Raw genomic sequence first — 21,822 nt, forward strand, 5'->3', positions numbered from 1 at the left:
ATCTGTTCATGGCATGTAGTGCTGTAGATTCATATGCAGCCTCCCTCCTCCCCGGATGCCTGTGGCCATTCCAGTTACTTTATATTTGTATATACTTGTAAATATGTAATTACATGTGCATGGACAGCTATACTCCTTTTCTCACCCACCTGACAAAGGAATCAATGCCCATGCGCAGTATCACCAGGAAGGAAGAGTCACTCGATCCAGTGACTCGAAAATACCTCTTTGAAGAAAAACAACTTGCAACACTCCACACCCAACACTAGATGGCAGAAGAATGCAGAGCATGTTAATCTACAGCACTACATGCCACAAATAGATGCTTACTGGATAAGTAACATTTTTCTTATGTTCCTTAAAGATGGCAGTAACTTGCACCACAATATCACACCCAACAAATTCTAACACCTTGTTCTTCCAGTTTCAGGGTGATTTTATACACCAGCACCAGGGCAAGAGCTACACTTTCCCTAATCATTGTATGATGCCATGACATGCAATAAGACATTTCCATGTGGAATTTAGGATGAATCTGAGGGATGTGTCATGAATCTCATGTTTGAAACAGATTGCATTTTTTCCTTTAGAAGTGACTCCTGGAAAGCCTGAACCTACAACATTTGAAACTATCTCCACCATTGCAGAAGAGAAAGGTGAGCAGAATTGAATGAACAATGAACTTTCACTGTATCCTGGAGACGGAAGGGTGGGGAGCAGAGAGTGTCAAAGGATGGGAAAAGGGCAGGCATTACGTAACATATTGAGGCAAATAACAGAACTAGAGGAAGGGAAGTAACAAATTAGCAATGTGCAAGGCAAGACTGAAGTTCGGGGAAGAGTGTTTGATTGAGGCAGAGGAAAATAGACTTCAGCAGTGGGGCTTTTGGGACCCAATCTGTGTGAATGCAGATCTCCATTTCTTAGTAACTACAAAGAGTCTATGAATGTACAGTGGGATACAGCCTTATCGTTAGGAGACAGACCAAGATCAACCAGGCCCTAAAATGATTACCTTCATTGTGCGTTGAATAAATTAAACCTTTAAGACATATACATTGAAAAAGCGTACCTGATCAAAGGGCCACAAGATCTTAAAAACAGAACTACCACACTGCTTCTTGCTCCAGAGGAAACATTTTAATTCTTTTACGACCAAGAACTCCCAAATATACAGTGAAAAAACAGTCCTCAACCCCATTATTTGTAATGCCCTGTGTTCTGTTGCCTATGGCCATCTTGTTTGGTCTGTAGATGTTTTATGTCGATAGTGCTCTGAAGTTGCTGCAATGCTTTTAAGATGAACTTCACTTGACGATGTTCAACAGGTTTTCAGTCTGCAGCATGGTGTGAAATAGGATCAAATGGACTTATGCATTGGGAGAAATGCTGGCAACCACAGTTTTGTTAGATGTATTATCAATCATTTTTTAAAATATACTCAGAAAGTTTTCAGAACTCTTTCCTTCCAATCTTATTTCCTAAAATACTCAAAAGCCTAGTTGAGGATTTTGCTCAGATTCTTAGAGCATTTTGTGCACGTAGACTGAAAGTAGGCGTGGGAAACAGGCAGCTTTCAGGATGGCGGCATTGTGTATTATAAATCCATACATTGTGCCAGTTTTGTGAAATTGTTGTATCCTCCGTTTTACCGTAATAGGGACATGTGTTGGCCTTCCTGATTGTGCTAGCCTGCAAAAGAAGGTAAACACTGAGAAACTCGTAAGTCTGTTGTCATTCAGTAACCCCTTTAGGATATTTTCACATTCGCAGGCACGAGTGCAGGAGTTTGTGTATTTCTTGATAGGATTTGGGTGGGAAAAGACATATTTACCAAGGTTTAGTATAAGGGGTTTCTCCAAAGGAAAATATATCTTCTTTGTAGAAAAATGAAAGGCACTCTTTTATCACTTTCTTTGCATGTGCTCGAGCTACACATGGGTGTATACTAGGACATTCTTGTGAATGTTAGAAAAGTCTGAAATGTCCTCTAACTGTAATAGTCCAATGGAAAAAAATCTCAGACATGTTCATCAGTTTTGTGCTTACTGACTTTTCTTGGCGTATGCAAAAGCTGCATATTTAATATACAAGGAAATCCTTGTGAATTTTAGAAAAGTCTGACCTTTCCGCCAAATGTAAGAATACTCTTTCATTTGGAAAAACAGCTTTTTGCTACTGACCTTTTCTGAGTTGAGTCTATAAAATGGCTGTGAGCCTAGGGATTGTGTGTTTATGTGAGAGTTTTAAGGTACAGCGGAGTAAAGTAGCACCTGATTTTGAATTAGGTGAGGACCCTGCTGCCCAGGCAGCATTCTGCGTAAACTCATACCCTTATATCACAATGAATTACATGTTGAAAATCCCTATGTTGCATCCAGGGCTCCGTGAGATGCTCGGGGAACTTCACAGCAATCCTGATCACTGCCAATGGGAAGGATATCTGAACCATGAGGAGAAAAACGAATTGAGCTCGAGCTTTCTCTTCAGCTTTTCCCAATAGGTAACATGCCTGAAGTCCTACAATAGGCCTCTAGGTCAGGTGAAATGTGGACAAAACCAAGGGAAAATGCACCCTCACAGGAGCCTGGAATGACCAGATTCTTGTTAAGAATCAGGCACAACGAATAACATCCAATAATACTGTTATACCCAAAGTCCAGTGGGATCACTAGACAAGGCAGAATAACAAGTCAATGAACCTTTGCCAAAGTAAAAAACCCTCATGTATGGCTATGCTGAGTCACACAGAACGAAAAGCCATAATTATACAGCCATTTCACCAAGGACTAACCCAGCATAATAAAATAGATGAGTGTGAGTTTTAATTTAAGAGAAAGAAAAGCAAAAAACACAAGGACACAGGTCACAAAACAGAATGATCGTATGCAGAGCAGTTTGAATTGCCAAAATTTAGAGGGTGTTACCTCTTTGGACTCATCCTCGCCCTCTAATCACGTAAAATGTCTCACGGAGACAACCAAGGGATCGCTCGCCCTGAAAACATTGCTCACCCTACATAAATGTATCATCTTTTATGTCAGTGGGCTCACCCCCTGAAACCATTCAATGTCAGGCTCATTGGAGGCTTAAAAGATTGATAGATATGCAATAGAAGTAGTGTTACTCTTTGTCGAGGTATAACAAATAAAGGGTGCTATAAGGCTGATCATATGGTGGTAGAAAGGAGATCAGGAAACCAGAAGAAACGTAAGTATTTTAAAGATGTAACTATTAACCTGCTGAATTACATGTTCTGCATTGTAACATAAGAGCAAGAGCTGAAATCTATTGCTTTTGGAATTTAAGCATACATGCAGGGTGTGCAGTTGACGTCTGTGGTCACGATATGATGTGCCCAGCAAATTGAGAAAGTTTGTTAAAAATATTTTGGGAGATTTTAAAAGTTTTGGCTCACGTTCTGATTATTTTGTTTTTATATTTTTTGAGTTTTTTGTGGTTAGTCTTCTGGAGCAGGTATTGACACAGTTTTATGCCTTTCAGGAAGTGTTGCCTCTTAATATAATTTCAAAATGAATGCACGCGGTTTGCCTACATGGAGTTGGGCTGGACGTGGGCTGCAAAGTACCAAGCATTTTGATAGCCTAAAATGTAATGTAGGCTCAATTATGGCAGCTTCCAAGCCTCATGTGACTTGTATAACCTTCAGCAAATCCTGATCATTTATAGTGCTGTTGAATAAAATTTCCAGGAAAAGCTAAAGGCGGCATACATGTTATGGAACCGGTGAGACACAATCCCCTACAGGCCATATTTGTGAGTCTTAGTTTGGTACTATTAATGAGCATATTGAAAAGGTATAATCTTGGCATCCCTTTGCACACAATGTTTCCATTTTATCTTTGAAATTATTACATATTTTCTTATTTCAGGATGACTATTTTTCTTTTTACCTCATGCTTGCATTACAAACCACTTTTCTTTGTTGTAGGTCCCACTCCATATAGATCGGCTGAATCAACTGGGGCTGGACGGGCCTCAAAGGGTAAGCACCTTCTCTTCTCCACGCTTTACTTATAAATGGAGTTTTTTGGTGTCTTCAAATCTCATGTTCCAGACCCAAATGTTCCCTTTTTACTAGACTTCAGCAGTGGGGCTTTTGGGACCCAATCTGTGTGAATGCAGATCTCCATTTCTTAGTAACTACAAAGAGTCTATGAATGTACAGTGGGATACAGCCTTATCGTTAGGAGACAGACCAAGATCAACCAGGCCCTAAAATGATTACCTTCATTGTGCGTTGAATAAATTAAACCTTTAAGACATATACATTGAAAAAGCGTACCTGATCAAAGGGCCACAAGATTTTAAAACCGAACTACCACACTGCTCTGCTTCTTGCTCCAGAAGAAACATTTTAATTCTTTTAGGACCAAGAGCTCCCAAATATACAGTGAAAAAACAGTCCTCAACCCCATTATTTGTAATGCACTATGTTCTGTTGCCTATGGCCATCTTGTTTGGTCTGAAGATGTTTTATGTCCGCTGTGCTCTGAAGTTGCTGCAATGCTTTTAAGATGAACTTCACTTGACGATGTTCAACAGGTTTTCAGTCTGCAGCATGGTGTGAAATAGGATCAAATGGACTTATGCATTGGGAGAAATGCTGGCAACCACAGTTTTGTTAGATGTAATATCAATCATTTTTTAAAATATACTCAGAAAGTTTTAAACAAAAGCTTTCTTGCCCTCTTTCCTGATATCTGCACCTATTGAATCAAAATAAATATTGAATGTTAATTCCTATGGTATGGATCTATGATTATTTTCTGACACATTGTTGTGTAGTTCACCTTTACCTTTTGGTCACAAACCCTGTCCAGGCAGCACTAAGATAAAAGTGGAAGTATTATGATAATAAACAGTCATGTATAAGCAGAGGCTGTCCAGCAGATGTATGACAGAGAATGTCTGGCAACTGCCAGTAATAATTTCAGCTAGCTTGTACAAGAAAGAATATGATCTCAAAATGAATATATAGAATATATGAAGACCTGAGATGATCACTAGCGAAATATGACATTACACACTGTTGACCTGTGTAACACCCAGTTTGAAACCAGTTTGAGCAAAGGCACGAACAACCCACAGGAAATGCCTTTATACTCTCAATAGGCTCTGTTGTGTAATTACTGATAACTTCCTTTTGTAGGTCAAATCAAATCAAATCATTAATATTTATAAAGCGCGCTACTCACCCGTGCGGGTCTCAAGGCGCTAGGGGAAAAAAGGGGGGGGGGGGTTATTGCTGCTCGAAAAGCCAGGTCTTCAGGAGTCTCCGGAATGCGGAGTGGTCCTGGGTGGTCCTGAGGCTGGTGGGGAGGGAGTTCCAGGTCTTGGCTGCTAGGAAGGAGAAGGACCTCCCACCCGCCGTAGAGCGGCGGATGCGAGGGACGGCAGCGAGCGCGAGGCCCGAGGAACGGAGGAGTGGGGGCGTAGAAGCTGAGGCGACGGTTGAGGTAATCCGGTCCCTTGTTGTGGAGGGCTTTGTGTGCGTGGGTGAGAAGTCGGAAGGTGATCCTTTTGCTGACTGGGAGCCAATGCAGGTGTCTCAGGTGTGCGGAGATGTGGCTGTTGCGGGGTACGTCGAGGATGAGGCGTTTTGAATACGTTGCAGGCGTTTTTGGAGCTTGGCGGTGGTCCCAGCATAGAGGGTGTTGCCGTAGTCCAGGCGGCTCGTGACGAGGGCGTGGGTCACGGTTTTTCTAGTGTTGGCGGGGATCCAGCGGAAGATCTTGCGGAGCAAGCGGAGGGGTGAGGAAGCAGGCGGAGGACACGGCGTTGACTTGCTTGGTCATGGTGAGAAGAGGGTCCAAGATGAAGCCGAGGTTGCGGGCGTGGTCTGCGGGGGTCGGTGCGGTGCCGAGGGCCATGGGCCACCAGGAGTCGTCCCAAGCGGACGGGGTGTTGCCGAGGATGAGGACTTCCGTTTTTTCAGAGTTCAGCTTTAGGCGGCTGAGCCTCATCCAATCTGCGACGTCCTTCATGCCCTCTTGTAGGTTGGTCTTGGCGCTGGCGGGGTCCTTGGTGAGGGAGAGTATAAGTTGGGTGTCGTCGGCGTAGGAGGTGATGATGATGTCTTGCTTGCGTACGATGTCGGCGAGGGGGCTCATGTAGACATTGAAGAGTGTCGGGCTGAGCGATGAGCCTTGAGGTACGCCGCAGATGATCTCGGTGGGGTCTGAGCGAAATGGAGGGAGGTAGACTCTTTGGGATCGGTTTGAGAGGAAGGAGGCGATCCAGTCCAGGGCCTGGCCTTGGATCCCGGTGGATCGGAGGCGGGTGATTAGGGTGCGGTGACAGACAGTGTCGAAGGCAGCCGAGAGGTCGAGGAGGATGAGGGCGACTGTTTCACCGTTGTCCATCAGGGTTCTGATGTCGTCTGTGACTGAGATGAGGGCGATTTCAGTGCTGTGGTTGGTTCGGAATCCGGTTTGTGAAGGGTCGAGCAGGTTGTTGTCTTCCAGGAAGGTAGTCAGCTGTTTGTTGACGGCCTTCTCTATTACCTTGGCGGGGAAGGGGAGGAGCGAGATGGGGCGGAAGTTTTTCAGGTCGCTCGGGTCAGCCGTAGGTTTCTTTAGTAGTGCGTTGACTTCGGCGTGTTTCCAGCATTCGGGGAAGGTAGCAGAAGAAAAAGAGGAGTTGATGACGGCCTGGAGGTGCCGGGCGATGATGTCGTCGGCTTTATTGAAGATGAAGTGAGGGCAGGGGTCCGATGGAGCGCCGGAGTGGATCGAGTTCATGGTGGTTTTGGTTTCTTCGGTGTTGATGTGGGTCCAGTCGTTGAGGGTGATGGTCGGAGGTGTGGGTTTGGTGATGCTTGGTTGGGTCTGGTGTCCAAAGCTGTCGTGGAGGTCACTGATCTTGCGATGGAAGAAGGTGGCAAGGGAGTTGCACAGATCTTGTGAGGGCGTGACGGCGTTGGCGTTGGGGTTGGAGAACTCCTTGACGATGCTAAGAAGTTCTCTGCTGTTTTGGCTGTTTTTGTCCAGTCTGTCGGTAAAAAAGTTCCTTTTGGCAGCGCGGATCATGTGGTGGTGTTCGCGGGTAGCGTTCTTGAGGGCGGTCATGTTGTCAGCGGTGTGGTCCTTGCGCCAAGCCTTCTCGAGGGCGCGACAAGTTTTCTTCGATTCTTTGAGGGTGTCAGAGAACCAGAGAGGTTTTTTGGTGTTGGCCTGTCGGTGCGTGCGTTTGAGGGGAGCAAGGTTGTCTGCGCAGTTGGAGATCCAGTTCGTGAGGCTGAGGGCTGCGTCGTTGGGGTCGGTGGTGAGGGTGGGTTGCTTGGCGGCGAGTGCGGAGAAGATTTGCTCTTTGGGGATTTTGTTCCATTGTCGACGAGGGATGGGTTGAGTGCGGAGGTGGCGGGTCTCGTGTCGGAATGTGAAATGTACACAGCTGTGGTCGGTCCAGTGTAGAGCGGAGGTGTGGCTGAAGAAGACGTGTTTGCTGGCAGAGAAGATAGGGTCAAGCGTGTGTCTGGCGATGTGGGTGGCGGTGTTCACCAGTTGCTTGAGGCCGAGGTTGTCGAGCAGGGTGGTGGTGTTGGGGTCGTTGTTTTGTTCCAGATGGAAGTTAAGGTCGCCTAGGAGGATGTAGTCCGGTGAGGCGAGGGCGTGCGGGGAGATGAAGTCGGCGATGGCATCGCTGAAAGGGGCGCGTGGTCCGGGAGGACGGTAGACGAGGGATTCTCTGAGGGTGGTCCTCGGGTCGGTGCGCATCTGAAAATGCAGGTGTTCAGCAGCGAGAGGGGTGTCTTCGGTGGAGGTGGTGACGCTGGTGGAGTCTTTGAAGACGATGGCGATACCTCCTCCTACTTGGTTGGTGTGGTCTTTTCTGGAGATCTTGTAGCCTTCGGGGATGGAGGTGGCGATGTCTGGAGCAGAGGAGGCGTTCATCCAGGTCTCAGTGATGAAGGCGACGTCCGGTGCTGTGGAGTCCAGGAGGTCCCAGAGTTCAACGGCGTGCTTGTGGACGGAACGAGCGTTGACCAGGATGCACTTGAGGTGGTTGATGGCGCGTGGGCTTGTGGTCGTGGTAGTTGCGTGGTGGAAGATGCGTTTGCAGGAGTTGCAGGCGAAGGGTCCATGGGTGCATTTGGGGTGAGCTTGGAAGCAGGTGTTGGAGCGCCCTGGGATGAGGGCGTGGAGGGTGGTGGGGTCGTAGCGGATCAGTGGGGCTTGGGAGTGCTGGGGACCAGGGGTCGTGGCGAAGGGCGCGGGCCAGGCGCGGACGGGCTTGCCCCTGGCGCGCCTCTGGCGCACCAGTGGCGCGCCCGCTGCGCAGTCGCGCAGCGGCCGCCATATGAGGTAGGAGGGGGTTAGGGGTCAGCTGGGGGCGAATGGGAGCTGGGGGGCGTGCAGGAGGTTGTGGCGGGAAAGCGCGAGTGAGGGGGGACAGGTAGAGTGAGAAGAGCTGGGGGAGGGAGGTTTAAGGGTGGAGGGGGGTGAGTGTTAGGAGGTTTAGGAGATTAGGGAGAGAGATAGGAGTAGGGTTGTGAAGATAGGGGAGGGCGGGTTGTAGAGGTGGGTGAGGGTGAGAGTTAGAGTGAGAGGATAGGAAGATAGGTAATAGAGGGGGTGGCGGGAAGGGGGGGAGAGATAGAGAAATAGATAGAGAAAATAGATAGATAGAGAAATCGATAGAGAAATAGATAGATAGAGAGATAGGTAGATAGGAGGAGTGAGGGAGGTAGATAGCGAACGGGTTAGATAGGGGTGATAGAGAGGGGGAGGCGAGTGAGGGAGGGGGATGAGGCAGGAGCAGGAGGGCAGGCGCGGGGAGAAGAAGTAGGAGGAGGCAGAAGAGCCGAAGGCAGAAGATAGAAGACAGAAGACAGAAGAACAGAAGACCGGAAGAACAGAAGAACAGAAGACCGGAAGAACAGAAGAACAGGAGAACAGAGGACCGGAAGAGCAGGAGACCAGAAGAACAGGAGACCAGAAGATCACAGAAGAGCAGAAGATCACAGAAGAGCAGAAGATCACAGATGAAGATACGGAAGACGAGGAACAGAAGGCAGAAGAAGGGCAGAAGACCACAGAAGAAGATGAAGAAGAGGAGAGGCGACAGGAGAAGCAGAGAAGCACACAGAAGAAGAGAGAAGACGGGGAAAAGAAGAGTACAGAAGAAGATTACAGAAGAGGATCGAGGAGGGAGAACAGAGAAGAAAAGAAGAAAAGAAGCAGGAGAGAGGGTGAGTAGCGTGGGGCAGGGCGAGGGGCTGGGAGGTGGGGGGTACTTACTGTGAGGTGGGTTCTCAGGAACTCAGGAACCTGGAGGAGCTGGAGGAGCTGTAGCGGCAGGGGGAGCGACCTACCCTTGGGTCAAGGGTCGCTACCACTGTCGCGCAGCGGCCGCCATATGAGGTAGGGGGGGGGAGGGGTCAGCTGGGGGCGAATGGGAGCTGGGGGGCGGGGCGTGCAGGAGGTCGCGGCGGGAAAGCGCGAGGGAGGGGGGGACAGGTAGAGTGAGAAGAGCTGGGGAGGGGGGGTTTAAGGGTGGAGGGGGGTGAGTGTTAGGAGGTTTAGGAGATTAGGGAGAGAGATAGGAGTAGGGTTGTGAAGATAGGGGAGGGGGGGTTGTAGAGGTGGGTGAGGGTGAGAGGTAGAGTGAGAGGATAGGAAGATAGGTAATAGAGGGGGTGGCGGGAAGGGGGGGAGAGATAGAGAAATAGATAGAGAAAATAGATAGATAGAGAAATCGATAGATAGGGAAATAGATAGAGAGATAGGAAGATAGGAGGAGGTGGAGAGTGAGGGAGTTAGATAGTGGGATAGAGAGATAGAGAGATAGGTAGATAGGAGGAGTGAGGGAGGTAGATAGTGAACGGGTTAGATAGGGGTGATAGAGAGGGGGAGGCGAGTGAGGGAGGGGAATGAGGCAGGAGCAGGAGGGCAGGCGCGGGGAGAAGAAGACGGAGGAGGCAGAAGAGCCGAAGGCAGAAGATAGAAGACAGAAGAACAGAAGACCGGAAGAACAGAAGAACAGAAGACCGGAAGAACAGAAGAACAGGAGAACAGAGGACCAGAAGAACAGAAGAGCAGGAGACCAGGAGACCAGAAGAACAGGAGACCAGAAGATTACAGAAGAGCAGAAGATCACAGATGAAGATACGGAAGACGAGGACCAGAAGGCAGAAGACGGGCAGAAGACCACAGAAGAAGATGAAGAAGAGGAGAGGCGACAGGAGAGGCAGAGAAGCACACAGAAGAAGAGAGAAGACGGGGAAAAGAAGAGTACAGAAGAAGATTACAGAAGAGGAGCGAGGAGGGAGAACAGAGAAGAAGAAAAGAAGCAGGAGAGAGGGTGAGTAGCGCGGGGCAGGACGAGGGGCTGGGAGGTGGGGGGTACTTACTGTGAGGTGGGTCTCAGGAACTCAGGAACCTGGAGGAGCTGCAGCGGCAGGGGGAGCGACCTACCCTTGGTGAATACCGACAGCGCTAGCTGTCTGTAGCCAGCCCTATTGTTTCTAATATATAACATGTACGTAGAGTGGGCTTTTGGTCAGCCACTTGGGCATGATTAGATGGATTTGTTGTCCGTCTTACTTGTCGGCTCTTGATTGGAGGTATTCCTCCCTCATCTTGTGTTTGTCCCGCCCAGAGGCATTTGGTCACACAGTGTTCTGATTGGAAGAATGTGTCCCACAGACCTTCAATGGCGACATAGGCCTGATATCAGGAGGGTGGGAGAGAAGTATGGCTGAATCCAGGAATAGTAGAACTAAGAATAATGTGCTTCACAGACCTTCCTCTGCTGGTGTCAAGTAGCTACTTTCCCTTTGGCATGTCTTCACTCTTAGCACTCAGTAGAATGTATGCCCCCCCAACTCTTACCTGTGTATTTGCTCTTTTCATAATGCTTTTCTCTGTTCAAGCATTGCTTGCCATGACCCCTTGCTGAGTTTCTCTTCCCCATCTTAGCTCACACTACATCAGTCTCTTGCTCTCAATCGCACTCTTTGACTCCTGGTTCACACTAATGCTGTGATTACTGTATGGTAATCCTCATTACTCCTAGTCTGACTTGTCCTCTACCGAGTCATAAACAACATTAGATAGTACCCAATCACAGACAGGAACCAGAACAGTAAATGCTTGCTAACCCCACCCACCCTCCGGCTAAAGGCTATAACTATACTAGCCTCACCTTAGCACTTCCTGAAATACCAAGCAACACAAAGGCCTGGTGGGTGGGTGGAAAGTATGACTGGGTCGAGGACGAGTATGACTAAGAGTAATGTGCCCCATAGGCCTTCGCCTGCTGGCGTCAAGTAGCTGTTGTCTCTTTGGCATGTTTCCACTCTTAGCACTTGGTGGAGTGCATGCCGCCGTTCACACACACTTTTTTACCTGCGTATTTGCTCCGTTCATATTGCTTTTATCTGCTCAATCATTGCTAGGGCGAGAGGCTCTCTCCCCTATCGTTGCTCACACTACATCAGTCTCTCTCTCTCACTCTCTCTGCCTCCTGGTTCACACTAATGCCCTGATTACTTAACTGTAATTATCATTACTATTAGTACTACTCCTCAACCCGGTCATAAAAAACATTAGGTAGTATACAATCACAAAAAAGAAACAAAACAGGAAATGTTTGCTAATATAATTATAGCCCTCCCGCTAAGGGCTATAATTACATTAGACAGGCCTTAGCACTTCCTTAAATACCAAACAACACAAAGGCCTGATAACAGGGGGGGTGGGTGGGAGGTATGACTGGGTCGAGGACGAGTAGGACTAAGAGTAATGAGAATTACTGCGCATTACCTCTACCTTCTTTGTCCTTGACTCAGTCATAAACAACATGAGGTATACCAAAGCATACACCAAAAGATGAAGGCCTTTGCAATACTGACAAATGAAATAAAGCACGACATAGGATATGAAGCACACCGAAATGAATTTAATGCCTTATCCAAACAATCCAACAGACGTTTCTACCATCTGTAACCCACCACTCCCAAAATCCAAGCGATTGGTTTGCGCACAATTCAGAATATAATGTTTAATAAACGTGTGCGCAGAAGCCCAAGTTCCAGCCCGACAGATGTCATCCAAGGACACTATATTAAAATCCGCCCATGAAGCCAACACACGAGTGGATCTCGCTTGAACCTTAGAAGGACAAGGCAACTCGGAGCCCTGATTTGCCAAGGAGATGGTGTTGTTGCCTTCCAGCGTCCTGCAAGACCAAAAGTCACAAAAAGACTGTCAGAACTGTAGCAGACTTATCAACATACACAGACAATGCTTGTTTCACATCCAAAGTGTACAACACTCGCTCCTCAGGAGAAGAAGGAGAAGAACAGAGACAGGGTAACACCAGCTCCTGTGAAGAACGAAACATAGAGTGTACGTTTGGGATAAATCCAGTCTCAACACCACTACATCCCCCATGAACCTCAAAAGGGAGGAGAGCACCTTAAAGCAGAAAGCTCCCCCAAGCACTTGGCTGACATGATAGCTACCAAAAAGGACACTTTAAGGGAAAGAAATTTCAAATCCACAGAAGATGAAGGTTCAAAGGGAGGGGATTGAAGAGCATGAAGAACAAGAGAAAGATCCTATGAAGGAACGGAAGACCTGACGGGGGAGAAGATAGAGAAAAACTATGAAGAAGTCTGGAAAACAAAGGCCAAGCATTTGAGGAAAAGGGCACAGAATCCCTGAACGGTGTGATAGCTGCCCATTGACTCTTCAAGGTGGACATAACCCTTATGAAACCCATCCAGGAAAATTGTAGAATAGAAATCGAACAAGATGTAGGAGAAAGACCGTGAAAGGAACACCAGGTGTCAACATTAGCCCAGTGTTTAGAGTAAGAACACCGTGTAGAATTCCTAAGAGAGCCCTAAACCACCAAAACAAAGTTAGCAGTCAAACCTTGCCTCTCTGACATCTGCCATTCAACCTCCAAACTGCTAGAGTTAGAGGGACCAGCAGTTGCGGACAGAGAGACCCCAGAAGAGACGGGACCCGAGGCAAGATCCATGGAGGAACCATAGCCATGCCCTTTAACAATGGGAATCATGATCTCCTTGGCCAGTAAGGAAGTATCGCCACCACCTGTGCCCTCTCAAGCTGGATCTTCAGCAGAAATGACTAAAGGAGGGGCAACGGAGGAAAGTCAAACAGCAACATTGGAGGACACGGAATCAACAAGAAGTGTATTGGCTCTGGACACAAATAAATCCACTGCTAGACATTCAAACTTCTGGCAGATCAGCCGGAATATCTTGGTGGAAAGCCACAGATCCTGAGAGGATGGAAACCTGCGGCTCAAGGCATCCACCACCATACTGTCCATACCCTTGATGTGTGGAGCATATATGGATTGAAGATGAAGTTCTACCTAACTCGCCACAGCACATCCCACTTGATTGAGTGACTGGCTGTGAGTGCCACCCTGATGGTTGACATATGCCACCATCAATGTGTTGTCTGAACGAATCAGGACATTGCAATTAGATAGATGGAGCTCAAAATATACGATTGGCCTCTCCACTGCAGACAGCTCTTCCAGTTGGATGACTACATGGCCTTTGGTCTGTTCCATCGAGCTTTAACGGACCACTGTCCTATCATTGCCCCACAGCGCAGGGTACTGCCATCTGTCATCACCACCGTTGGAGGAGGAGGATGCATCCTCATCCCCTTGATGATGTTTGCAGAGTCCAACCACCATTGCAGGCTGTGAACAACGTCTACAGATACCGGAATCTCCATGGTCATATCCCAAATGGAAATGTCACAAATCTGGGCAGGTGCCACAATAGTGGCTGTAGGTGAAACCTGGCCCAGGCCATTGTTAAGACCGAGGCTGCCATGTGACACTACACCTCCATTCTCTGGCCATTATCTGTGATAACAGAGATGTCAGCAAAGTTTGTAGATGCAGATTCCTGGACTGAGGAAGAAACACCTTGCACAGAGTTGTGTCAAAATCTGCACCTATGACTGTTCTCCATGTCGAGGGCTAGAGATTGCATTTTGGAACATTCAACAGAAAACCATGGCATTTTATCATAGCTATGGTCAAATCCAGATGTTGCTGCATCACCTGAACAGATGGGGCTCAGAGCAGCCAATCGTCCAGGTAAGAAAATACTGAAATTCCTTGAAGAGTAAGGTGAGCCACCAATTGAGCTACCACTTTTGTAAATACCTTGGGTGAGGATCTGAGGCTGAAAGGTAGAACACAGTACTGCCAATGATGCCCCATCAAGAGAGAATTGCAGATAATGCTGGAATCTCAATGCCATTGGAACATGGAGATATGCATCCAGGATATTCATCGTAGTCGTCACTGATCCTGCTTAAATCAAGGGAAAGATCTGTTGTAATCTTTCCATCTTGAGTGGAATTTTCCACACACATTTCTTCAGTGCCTTGCGGTTGGTCACAATCCTGAATCCTCCTGTCACCTTCAGGACCAGGAGCACCAATGAATAAACGCCTTGTCCCCTCTACCTTCTTGGGAGTGGAACAATGGATTTCTTCAGGAGAAGGGAATGAATCCTGTCCAGCAAAGCTCTCCTTCTGAGTGGATTCCTCAGAAGCGGCGCCTGGACAGTCCCTGATGATGGGGGAATGGACACAAACTCGATCTGGAAACCTCTCTCCAGAATGCTCAGTACTCCTTGTTCGAAGTCGTGCAACACCAATTCTCCAGGAAATTATGAAGTCTCCCACCAACCTCTGCTACTTCGCTAATCAGAACCACCTTGGCAGCACAGTCAGGGACGCTGGCTAGGATCTCCTAGACCCTGTTCCGATTTCTTCTAGAACTTCCATTGAAAACCTTTCCCATAGAACTTCTGACCTCCCCCAGAAATCCGTTGCCTCCGGGATGGTTGACAAAACGATTTAGAAGTGGAGAAGAATGCCTGTTCATTTTGGCCCTGCTTCCAAAAAAAACGGAATGCTTCCTTTTTTTGAAACGTAAAATGTAAACTTTGCACTTGTATAGCACACTACTCACCCATTAGGGTCTCAAGGTCTGTATGAATACCACTGTGAAACCCCTCCTGGCTTTTCCCTGTGAGGCACCCACTCCTGGGTAACCCCCAGGGTGAAGCCAGGTATCCAAGCACCGTCAGGGACATTGTGGAGATTAAGCAAGCTATTGCCCAGAGTGGGACCCATTAATTAGATTAGGCACCAAGGCAAGAATTATATGGTCCAAGGGAATTGAGCCCAAGACCTGCTGAGGCAGGAATTGAACCATGGCCCCGGGCCAGATCTCTGCATCAGGGTCTGCTGCTCTAACCATTGTGCCACACTTCTCCACTTTATGAAGCTTGTCTTCCAGGTCCTGTCCAAACAGTTGCAGACCTGTGAATGGCAACCTCAAAGCCATATACATTTGAGTAGAATCAGTGTTCCAACCCTTCAGTAGTAGGTTGTGTTTGGCTACATTGAATGCTCCACAGAACAAAGCAGATGCCCTGATGGAATAAAGTTCAATATAAGAAAGTAACTCTGTTTGTCTTTCCTTTTATTCCAATAGCTCCAGACATTGTCCACCCTCCTGCATCGTTCTGAACACAGTTTTAAAGTCAGATAATAAAGATTGTGCTACATAAGTTCCATAAATTCCAGAACCAATGGCTTGATGTGATCCAGCATGAGCCCTCTTCAAAGAAGTGTCAATCTTCTTGTCCGTCTCATCTATTCCCTTCCACTATTGACAGGTGCCTCACCAGATTGGCCACAATAGAATCCACATGGACTGTCTCGGGGAGTATAGACTCCATGTTTTTCAGTGGGTACAGCTTTGACATGAAGCGAGGCACGTTAATACATTCTTGATCCTTCCACTCATTCAACAAAACTTCCATAGCAAAAAGGTGAATGGGCAAGTCCTTACTCACCCGTTTCCTAAATTGTGGTAATACTGTGTCTTTAGATGTGCTGGCCACCTCCTTTTCTGGAAATGTCATGTTTTTACTAACATTGGCAAGAATATTAGATAACATGTCCTTTGACACATATTTCCCTTATGCCTTATTGCACCCATATAAGACACATCTGATGACGTGACACTTGAAATATCACAATACAGTTCCTACCCACCTCCAGATTGAGATCCTGATTTCTTCTTCGACAAGGCAGACAAAGGGGGTCATTACATGCTGCCGCACTCCCACCACGGCCATCAGGAGATCCCCGCTGGGCCGGCGGGCAGAAACCTGGTTTCCACCCACCGGCCCAGCGGGGATCTCGGCCGCAACACAGGAGCTGGCTCCAAATGGAGCCGGAGGTGTTGCGGCTGTGCGACGGGTGCAGTTGCACCCGTCGCGCTTTTCACTGTCTGCAGAGCAGACAGTGAAAAGCTGCACGGGGCCATGGCAGGGGGGCCCCTGCACTGCCCATGCCGGTTCACACCGCCATGAAAAGGCTGGCGGGAGGGGGACTCGTAATCCCCTGAGGATTACTCCCGCCGGGACAAAAGTGGCGGGAAACCGCTGGTCCCGGCGGTGCGACCGCGGCGCTACCGCCGCGGTCGTAATCCCCCTTGGAGGCACCGCCAGCCTGTTGGCGATGCTGGGTTGTAATGACCCCCAAAGTCTCCAAAATCAATTTCTTAAGCCTCTCCTCCTCACCCACTTTCTTCTTCTTAGGCAGAGGCGTTGACACTGGATTGCCCACTGAAGAAGATGAGGATGTTGGAGAACAGTAGTAATTCTTCTTTACACTGTTTCCCATAGTCACAGCCATAGCTCCCCACATCAACCACTTCTAACAGAAGTGCTAAACCATCAAAAACTCTGGCTGCTTTTAAAGCACTCCCCCAAAATGAAGCTCAAACTGCATTTAACTAGAATGCGCAAGTGACAGCTGCTACACAAATCTTGTTGTCAATTGCTGTGCGGTATTGCTGAATGCGGAAGCGAAAAAATGGATTATGGAACATGCCTGCGTGCAACGTCCCAAGCTGGCTCTCACATTTCATTTTCACCTGTACACATTGCTCCAGCAGTCGTACACTCCTCAAAGTCCCTGATGTGCAGCTGGAGCCGGAGCTCCCATACACTAAGAGCACAGCCACGTAGATGCTTTTGCTTACAAGTCCTGACTTCACTCATAAAGCGGAGCGACGCTCAGCATTTCCACATACTCTGCCACTGAAACTCAGCCTGCAGCAATCTTGGCAGCCGTGTTGCAGCAGACCGGTTGACCCGAATATTGCCCCGACCAACCACCAGGACATTTCCGTTGTTGTCTCCTCTGATAGAGGAATCTGTTCCAATTAACCAAGACCCTTTTGGAGATGCTGAATCTTGTGTCTTTGAAATGGCTTGTAATGGAGTGGACCAGAAAAAATGGCTTGACTTGATGTGGCCAACAGGCCCACGATACAGGCTATCCACCTCAAGGATACCGCTTGTTTGCTCAACATCGACCTCAACACTTTCTTGATGTTTCGAACTATCAGGGGAGGAAGGATTAGGTGGGAGGGAATAGAATCGACTTGGAAACCCAAAAACTCCATCCTCTTGGATGGACCCAGGATTGACTTCTGAAAGTTTGTGAGAAAACCCAGTCTTGAAGAAGTAGAATCATCCATTCTAGATGGATAAGAACCAATTGGGGACACTGAGCCATGACGATGATGATGTCATCTAGATAAATGATAAGGCGAATCCCATGGGCTCTCATAGACTCCGCTACCAGCTGCATGGTTTTCATGAAGCACTATGGGGCAGATTAAAGACTTTGTATTCGTGACAACATCCTTGCCAGGTGAACTAAAGAAAAGTTGATTAGGTATAGGGATTGTTAGGTAGGTGTCTTTAAATCTAATCTGACCATCCAGTTCCCTTCCTGAAGAATATCTATGAAAGATGGATACCTTCCATTTTGAAGTGACGGTAACAGACCCAACCATTGAACTCCTTCAGATTCAGTACCAACCGAGTCTTGTCTCTCTTCTTTTCTTCTAAGAATATGCAGCTGAGAAACCCATTTGGGTGGGGGCACAACAGTTCTATATCGCCTTTCTGCAAAAGGTCTAGCACCTCTGAGGAAATTAAGTTTTGATCTTGTTGGGAGTGGGAGAAGATTGAACCGGGGACTGTAAAACTCCTCAAGAACCCAAGGATCCTGAGTCACACTCTGCCAGTTGTGAATAAACAACCTGGTCCTGCCCCCCAGTATCACCTCAGAAAACAGGATTATTCTCACTTGTAGACCCCGACTTCTGGAAGGAGCCTTGTAACCCTCTGTATCTTCCTTTTCGGAAACAATTGCGACCAGCTCAGGAATGGGAAGGATAGAAAGTGGAATTGTAAGAGGAATCTTGATTTCCTTCTCTGCCCTGGTAATAGAAACCTCGTTGTGGAAGACCTTCTTGAGAGACCCTTGAGCTTTATCCAAATTGATGTAAGTCGCCACAAACTTTGACAGTTCCTTTAAAAAGGGATTCCCAAAAAACAGGCCCTGCGCAATGGGACCTTATTCAGAAGTAGCAAGCTCTGAGAACTTCGGATCAAGTTTGAAAAGGATGGAGCGGTGTTGTTCGCTGGAGATAGCGCAATTCGCATTTCCCAGCAGACACAAGGCCCTTTGGGCCCATCCGACTAAGATATTGGGATCAATAGGGGTCCCTGATTCCTTAGTGTGATAACTCAATTCAAGGATTTTTGTTAGAGGGCCCGAAACATCCAGCAATTTATCCTGGCAGCCCCGCCAGGCTCAGTCAGTTCCTTTCTTAGGATCTTTGGTGAATTGTTTCAGGTATGTTACTAAAGTAGGGTCTATTTCTATGTTTTTTTGTGACCTTGCTTAGAACGTCAGACCTAGGGCACTTTGATCGCAGTTGAGATTTGACATCCTTGTTGAACCCCTGCCGGATATGAGCTTGTACATAATCCAATGGTGTGTCTTTCTTTTGCGCCTGCTAGGGCCAAGGTTGTCCCATTGATCTGAGCTGTGGGACGAAGAGGACGAGCTTGTGTCATCTTGCTGATCAGCATTCATAGGGTCAGAAGGAACACTAGAGTCATGATCCTTTGTTAGCAATTGCTACAATTTCTCAATATGTGCTGTGTGGTGGCCTTCAGGTGCTTTTTTGTTTTTGCTGGCCCTGGGAGGCCGAGGGGACATTGTCCCTCTGTGAAGGAAGGTGAGGAATCCATCCCTACTGCTCTGCCATCCAATATAAGGGACGTTTTAGGGGCCTTCACAAGGGCTCTATTTACAGATTGTTGCACCCCAGCGTCAAGCGCTTTCACTAGGTCCTGCGCCTAAGACCGCGAAGGGTCATCATAGTAATAATCCTCCACCTTTTCCTCCTTATACTCAAGTATCTTCACTGGCTGCAAGGCAGAGATGCACACCTCAGGAGGTAAGGACCAAAGGCAGGAGAAAAGTAAAGCCAATCTAATCAGTCGGAGCACTCCGGGGGAGTAAGCAACTAAAACCCGTAAGGCACATCAGTAGAAACCACGAGGTGGTTTAATATGAGTGAATAATACGTGGAGGGGTGGCTTGCCAAATGACCCGAGGCAAGGCCTATGTAAAATTATTTCAACCCTGGGTAGGGAAAAGTAAGTTCCAGGGCGTAAACTGGGCGTCAGTCGAAGGGCTGGGGTTACAGACTGCCGCACGCGTCTTATCTATGTTCAGACTTAATTAAATGAGCCTGCATTCACCGGGATCGGAAGCCTGACTTGTGGTGCATGCGCATGAGTGCTCAAATGATAAAACCAAAAAGAGGTCTGCGCGTCTGGCGGATTCGCATCCTCGCTCCCCTTTTCTCCCACTCCACTAATGAAATAAAGCAAGGGCGGCAAGCTACCCCGCAGGAAGGGAAAACGCCCCCCTTACAAGCCCACGGCTTCCGCGCTGTGAAATCTGAATGCCAAAGTGGAATAAAAATCAGAAAATAGAAAATACTGCTAACACAAGCATGCTTAACCAAATGTGTCGCTCCTGAGGAGCTCAAAGAGTACGGCACAAGTCGCCTGAAGGCAAAATATTAGACCCTTGCTTATAAGGCACTAAGCAAACCTAGCAAGTTACAATAACAAATAGCAAACCTGCAATTGGTAAAACACAGAAATGCACTTAACTTCCTGAGAAGCAGCAAAGAAAGAGGATGCTGTTTAGCTGCAAGAGCGTTATTCAGGGCTGGGTCTCTATGGTTGGGCATGTGACTGAGAGGTGGTCATGGGAAATGTAGTGTTGATAAACTTTTATTTGATTGACTGCTGGAAATGGAAAGTAAAGAAAGAGAAGCATAATTGGAGCCTCATCCTGACATAGAATTGCCACCTCTGCTTTTTTTTTTTTACCGGCCTGGCCAGTGTTTTTCTATGGAGGTCAGCAGACAAAGTGGCAAATATTTTTTTTGTTGCTGAAATGTAGCCATAACATGAAAGAACAACGTAATTCTGAGATTTTACATCAATATCAAAATCATTCATTTGAGGGGGCGTGGTCAGGCCGTAGCGAGAATGGCCACCTGAAGCTAGTGCTCCGTGAGGCGGGCCGTACCGGGGGAGATTGAGTGGACCCAACAGACCGGCCGTACCGACACCTCCTCTGAGGCCGGGGACGGTCCCGAGTCCCCAGTGTGTTTTCAGGCCAACCGGCCGTGGCCTCAATTTTCTTTGTGGCTGTACGCGACTGCACGCATCAGAGGCCTGAGAAGCAGGCCCAGCGTGCGGCTGTCATTAACTCCTGTTGGTACCCCCGGGACACAGTTTGTTCCGGCGCTTCCCTCCCAGCCCCCCTTTTCAAAATCGCGGCACGGCAGCCAGCATGGGGGGGGGGGAGAACGCTAGGAGGGAGCATCGATCGAGCCACCAGCCTGAGGCCCTTGGACTGCTGCATCGGACCACGGCGTACTGCCTTCCTGAGGTGAGGGGGTCACAGAGGCAGCGCAGTCCGGTATTGGTGACAGCGACGTGCTGCAGCCAAGCTATTTATCGTGGGTAGGGGGTGCCCAAGAACTGTCAGGGACTGTCTCCCCACCCCCTGCCTGCACCAATAGTAGCGTGCATAACCCCTCTACAGGACGACAGCCCATCTCAACAGGGGGATTCAGGGACCCGAAGTGAAGCATACAAGGCCCTAGATGATCACAGCGCTGTAGCTTTTCTTGAGGGAAAATGCCTATCTGCCTCAACCCCAGGACTCCAAGAATAGAGAACGCACCTAGTTGGGGTCATCAGGCACCCTGGACTGCCCTCTCCCTGTCTGTGACCCCCCACTCCTCCTTCTCTGTCGGGGAGTGCTCACCTCTACCATAATCTTCAGGGGCTAGATCCTGGTTAACTCACGACCTCACCCTCCTCCTCAACCCACACTGTGCCACAAGACTGCAATAAGGCCACAGATTATGGAGCAGTGATGGATTCCTCTGCGGGTGATGTGAGTGGAGTTCTGCATACGGGGGACCACCCCTCCAGGAGAACCGACTCACGCCATAGAGTGCAGGGGTTAACCCTGAGGATTGGGATACGTCCTCTGGCCCCGCACCTCTACGTGGTGCCGCGAAGAGACATGTCCGCTCTCCATTCCACTGCCCGTTATCGAGGAAGAGCCCCGGAGGCAGTCTGGTTCTCCCCCTGCTTGGCGATGCCCAACGGCAAGACGGCGGGGAAACACACCCGTCAATTACTGTTCTCAGAAGCTATCTCCCAACCTCTCCCATGGCCTCATCTGCAACTCCTGCGGCCTCCGGTCCCACGGCCTCCACAAATGATGCATATTCGGACACTGCCACAGAGCGCATTCTCCAGGAAATCGCAGCTGTGGGCCGCCACCTGGAAGCCATGGACTCAAAGATCAT

General features: G+C 48.2%; 1 protein-coding gene across 1 annotated transcript in view; it reads left to right on the top strand.

Annotated features, from left to right (window-relative positions):
- Positions 1–21,822, top strand: part of LOC138246472 (FXYD domain-containing ion transport regulator 5-like) — a 150,955-nt gene that overhangs the window by 64,373 nt on the left and 64,760 nt on the right. Inside the window, exons 4-5 of the mRNA XM_069201109.1 lie at positions 591–656; positions 3,953–4,006. Coding sequence (XP_069057210.1) covers positions 591–656; positions 3,953–4,006 — 120 coding nt within the window. The remainder of the gene's footprint in view (positions 1–590; positions 657–3,952; positions 4,007–21,822) is intronic.

Source organism: Pleurodeles waltl, chromosome 7 (genome assembly GCF_031143425.1).
Source record: "Pleurodeles waltl isolate 20211129_DDA chromosome 7, aPleWal1.hap1.20221129, whole genome shotgun sequence".
In the NCBI taxonomy this organism is placed as follows: Eukaryota; Metazoa; Chordata; class Amphibia; order Caudata; family Salamandridae; genus Pleurodeles; species Pleurodeles waltl.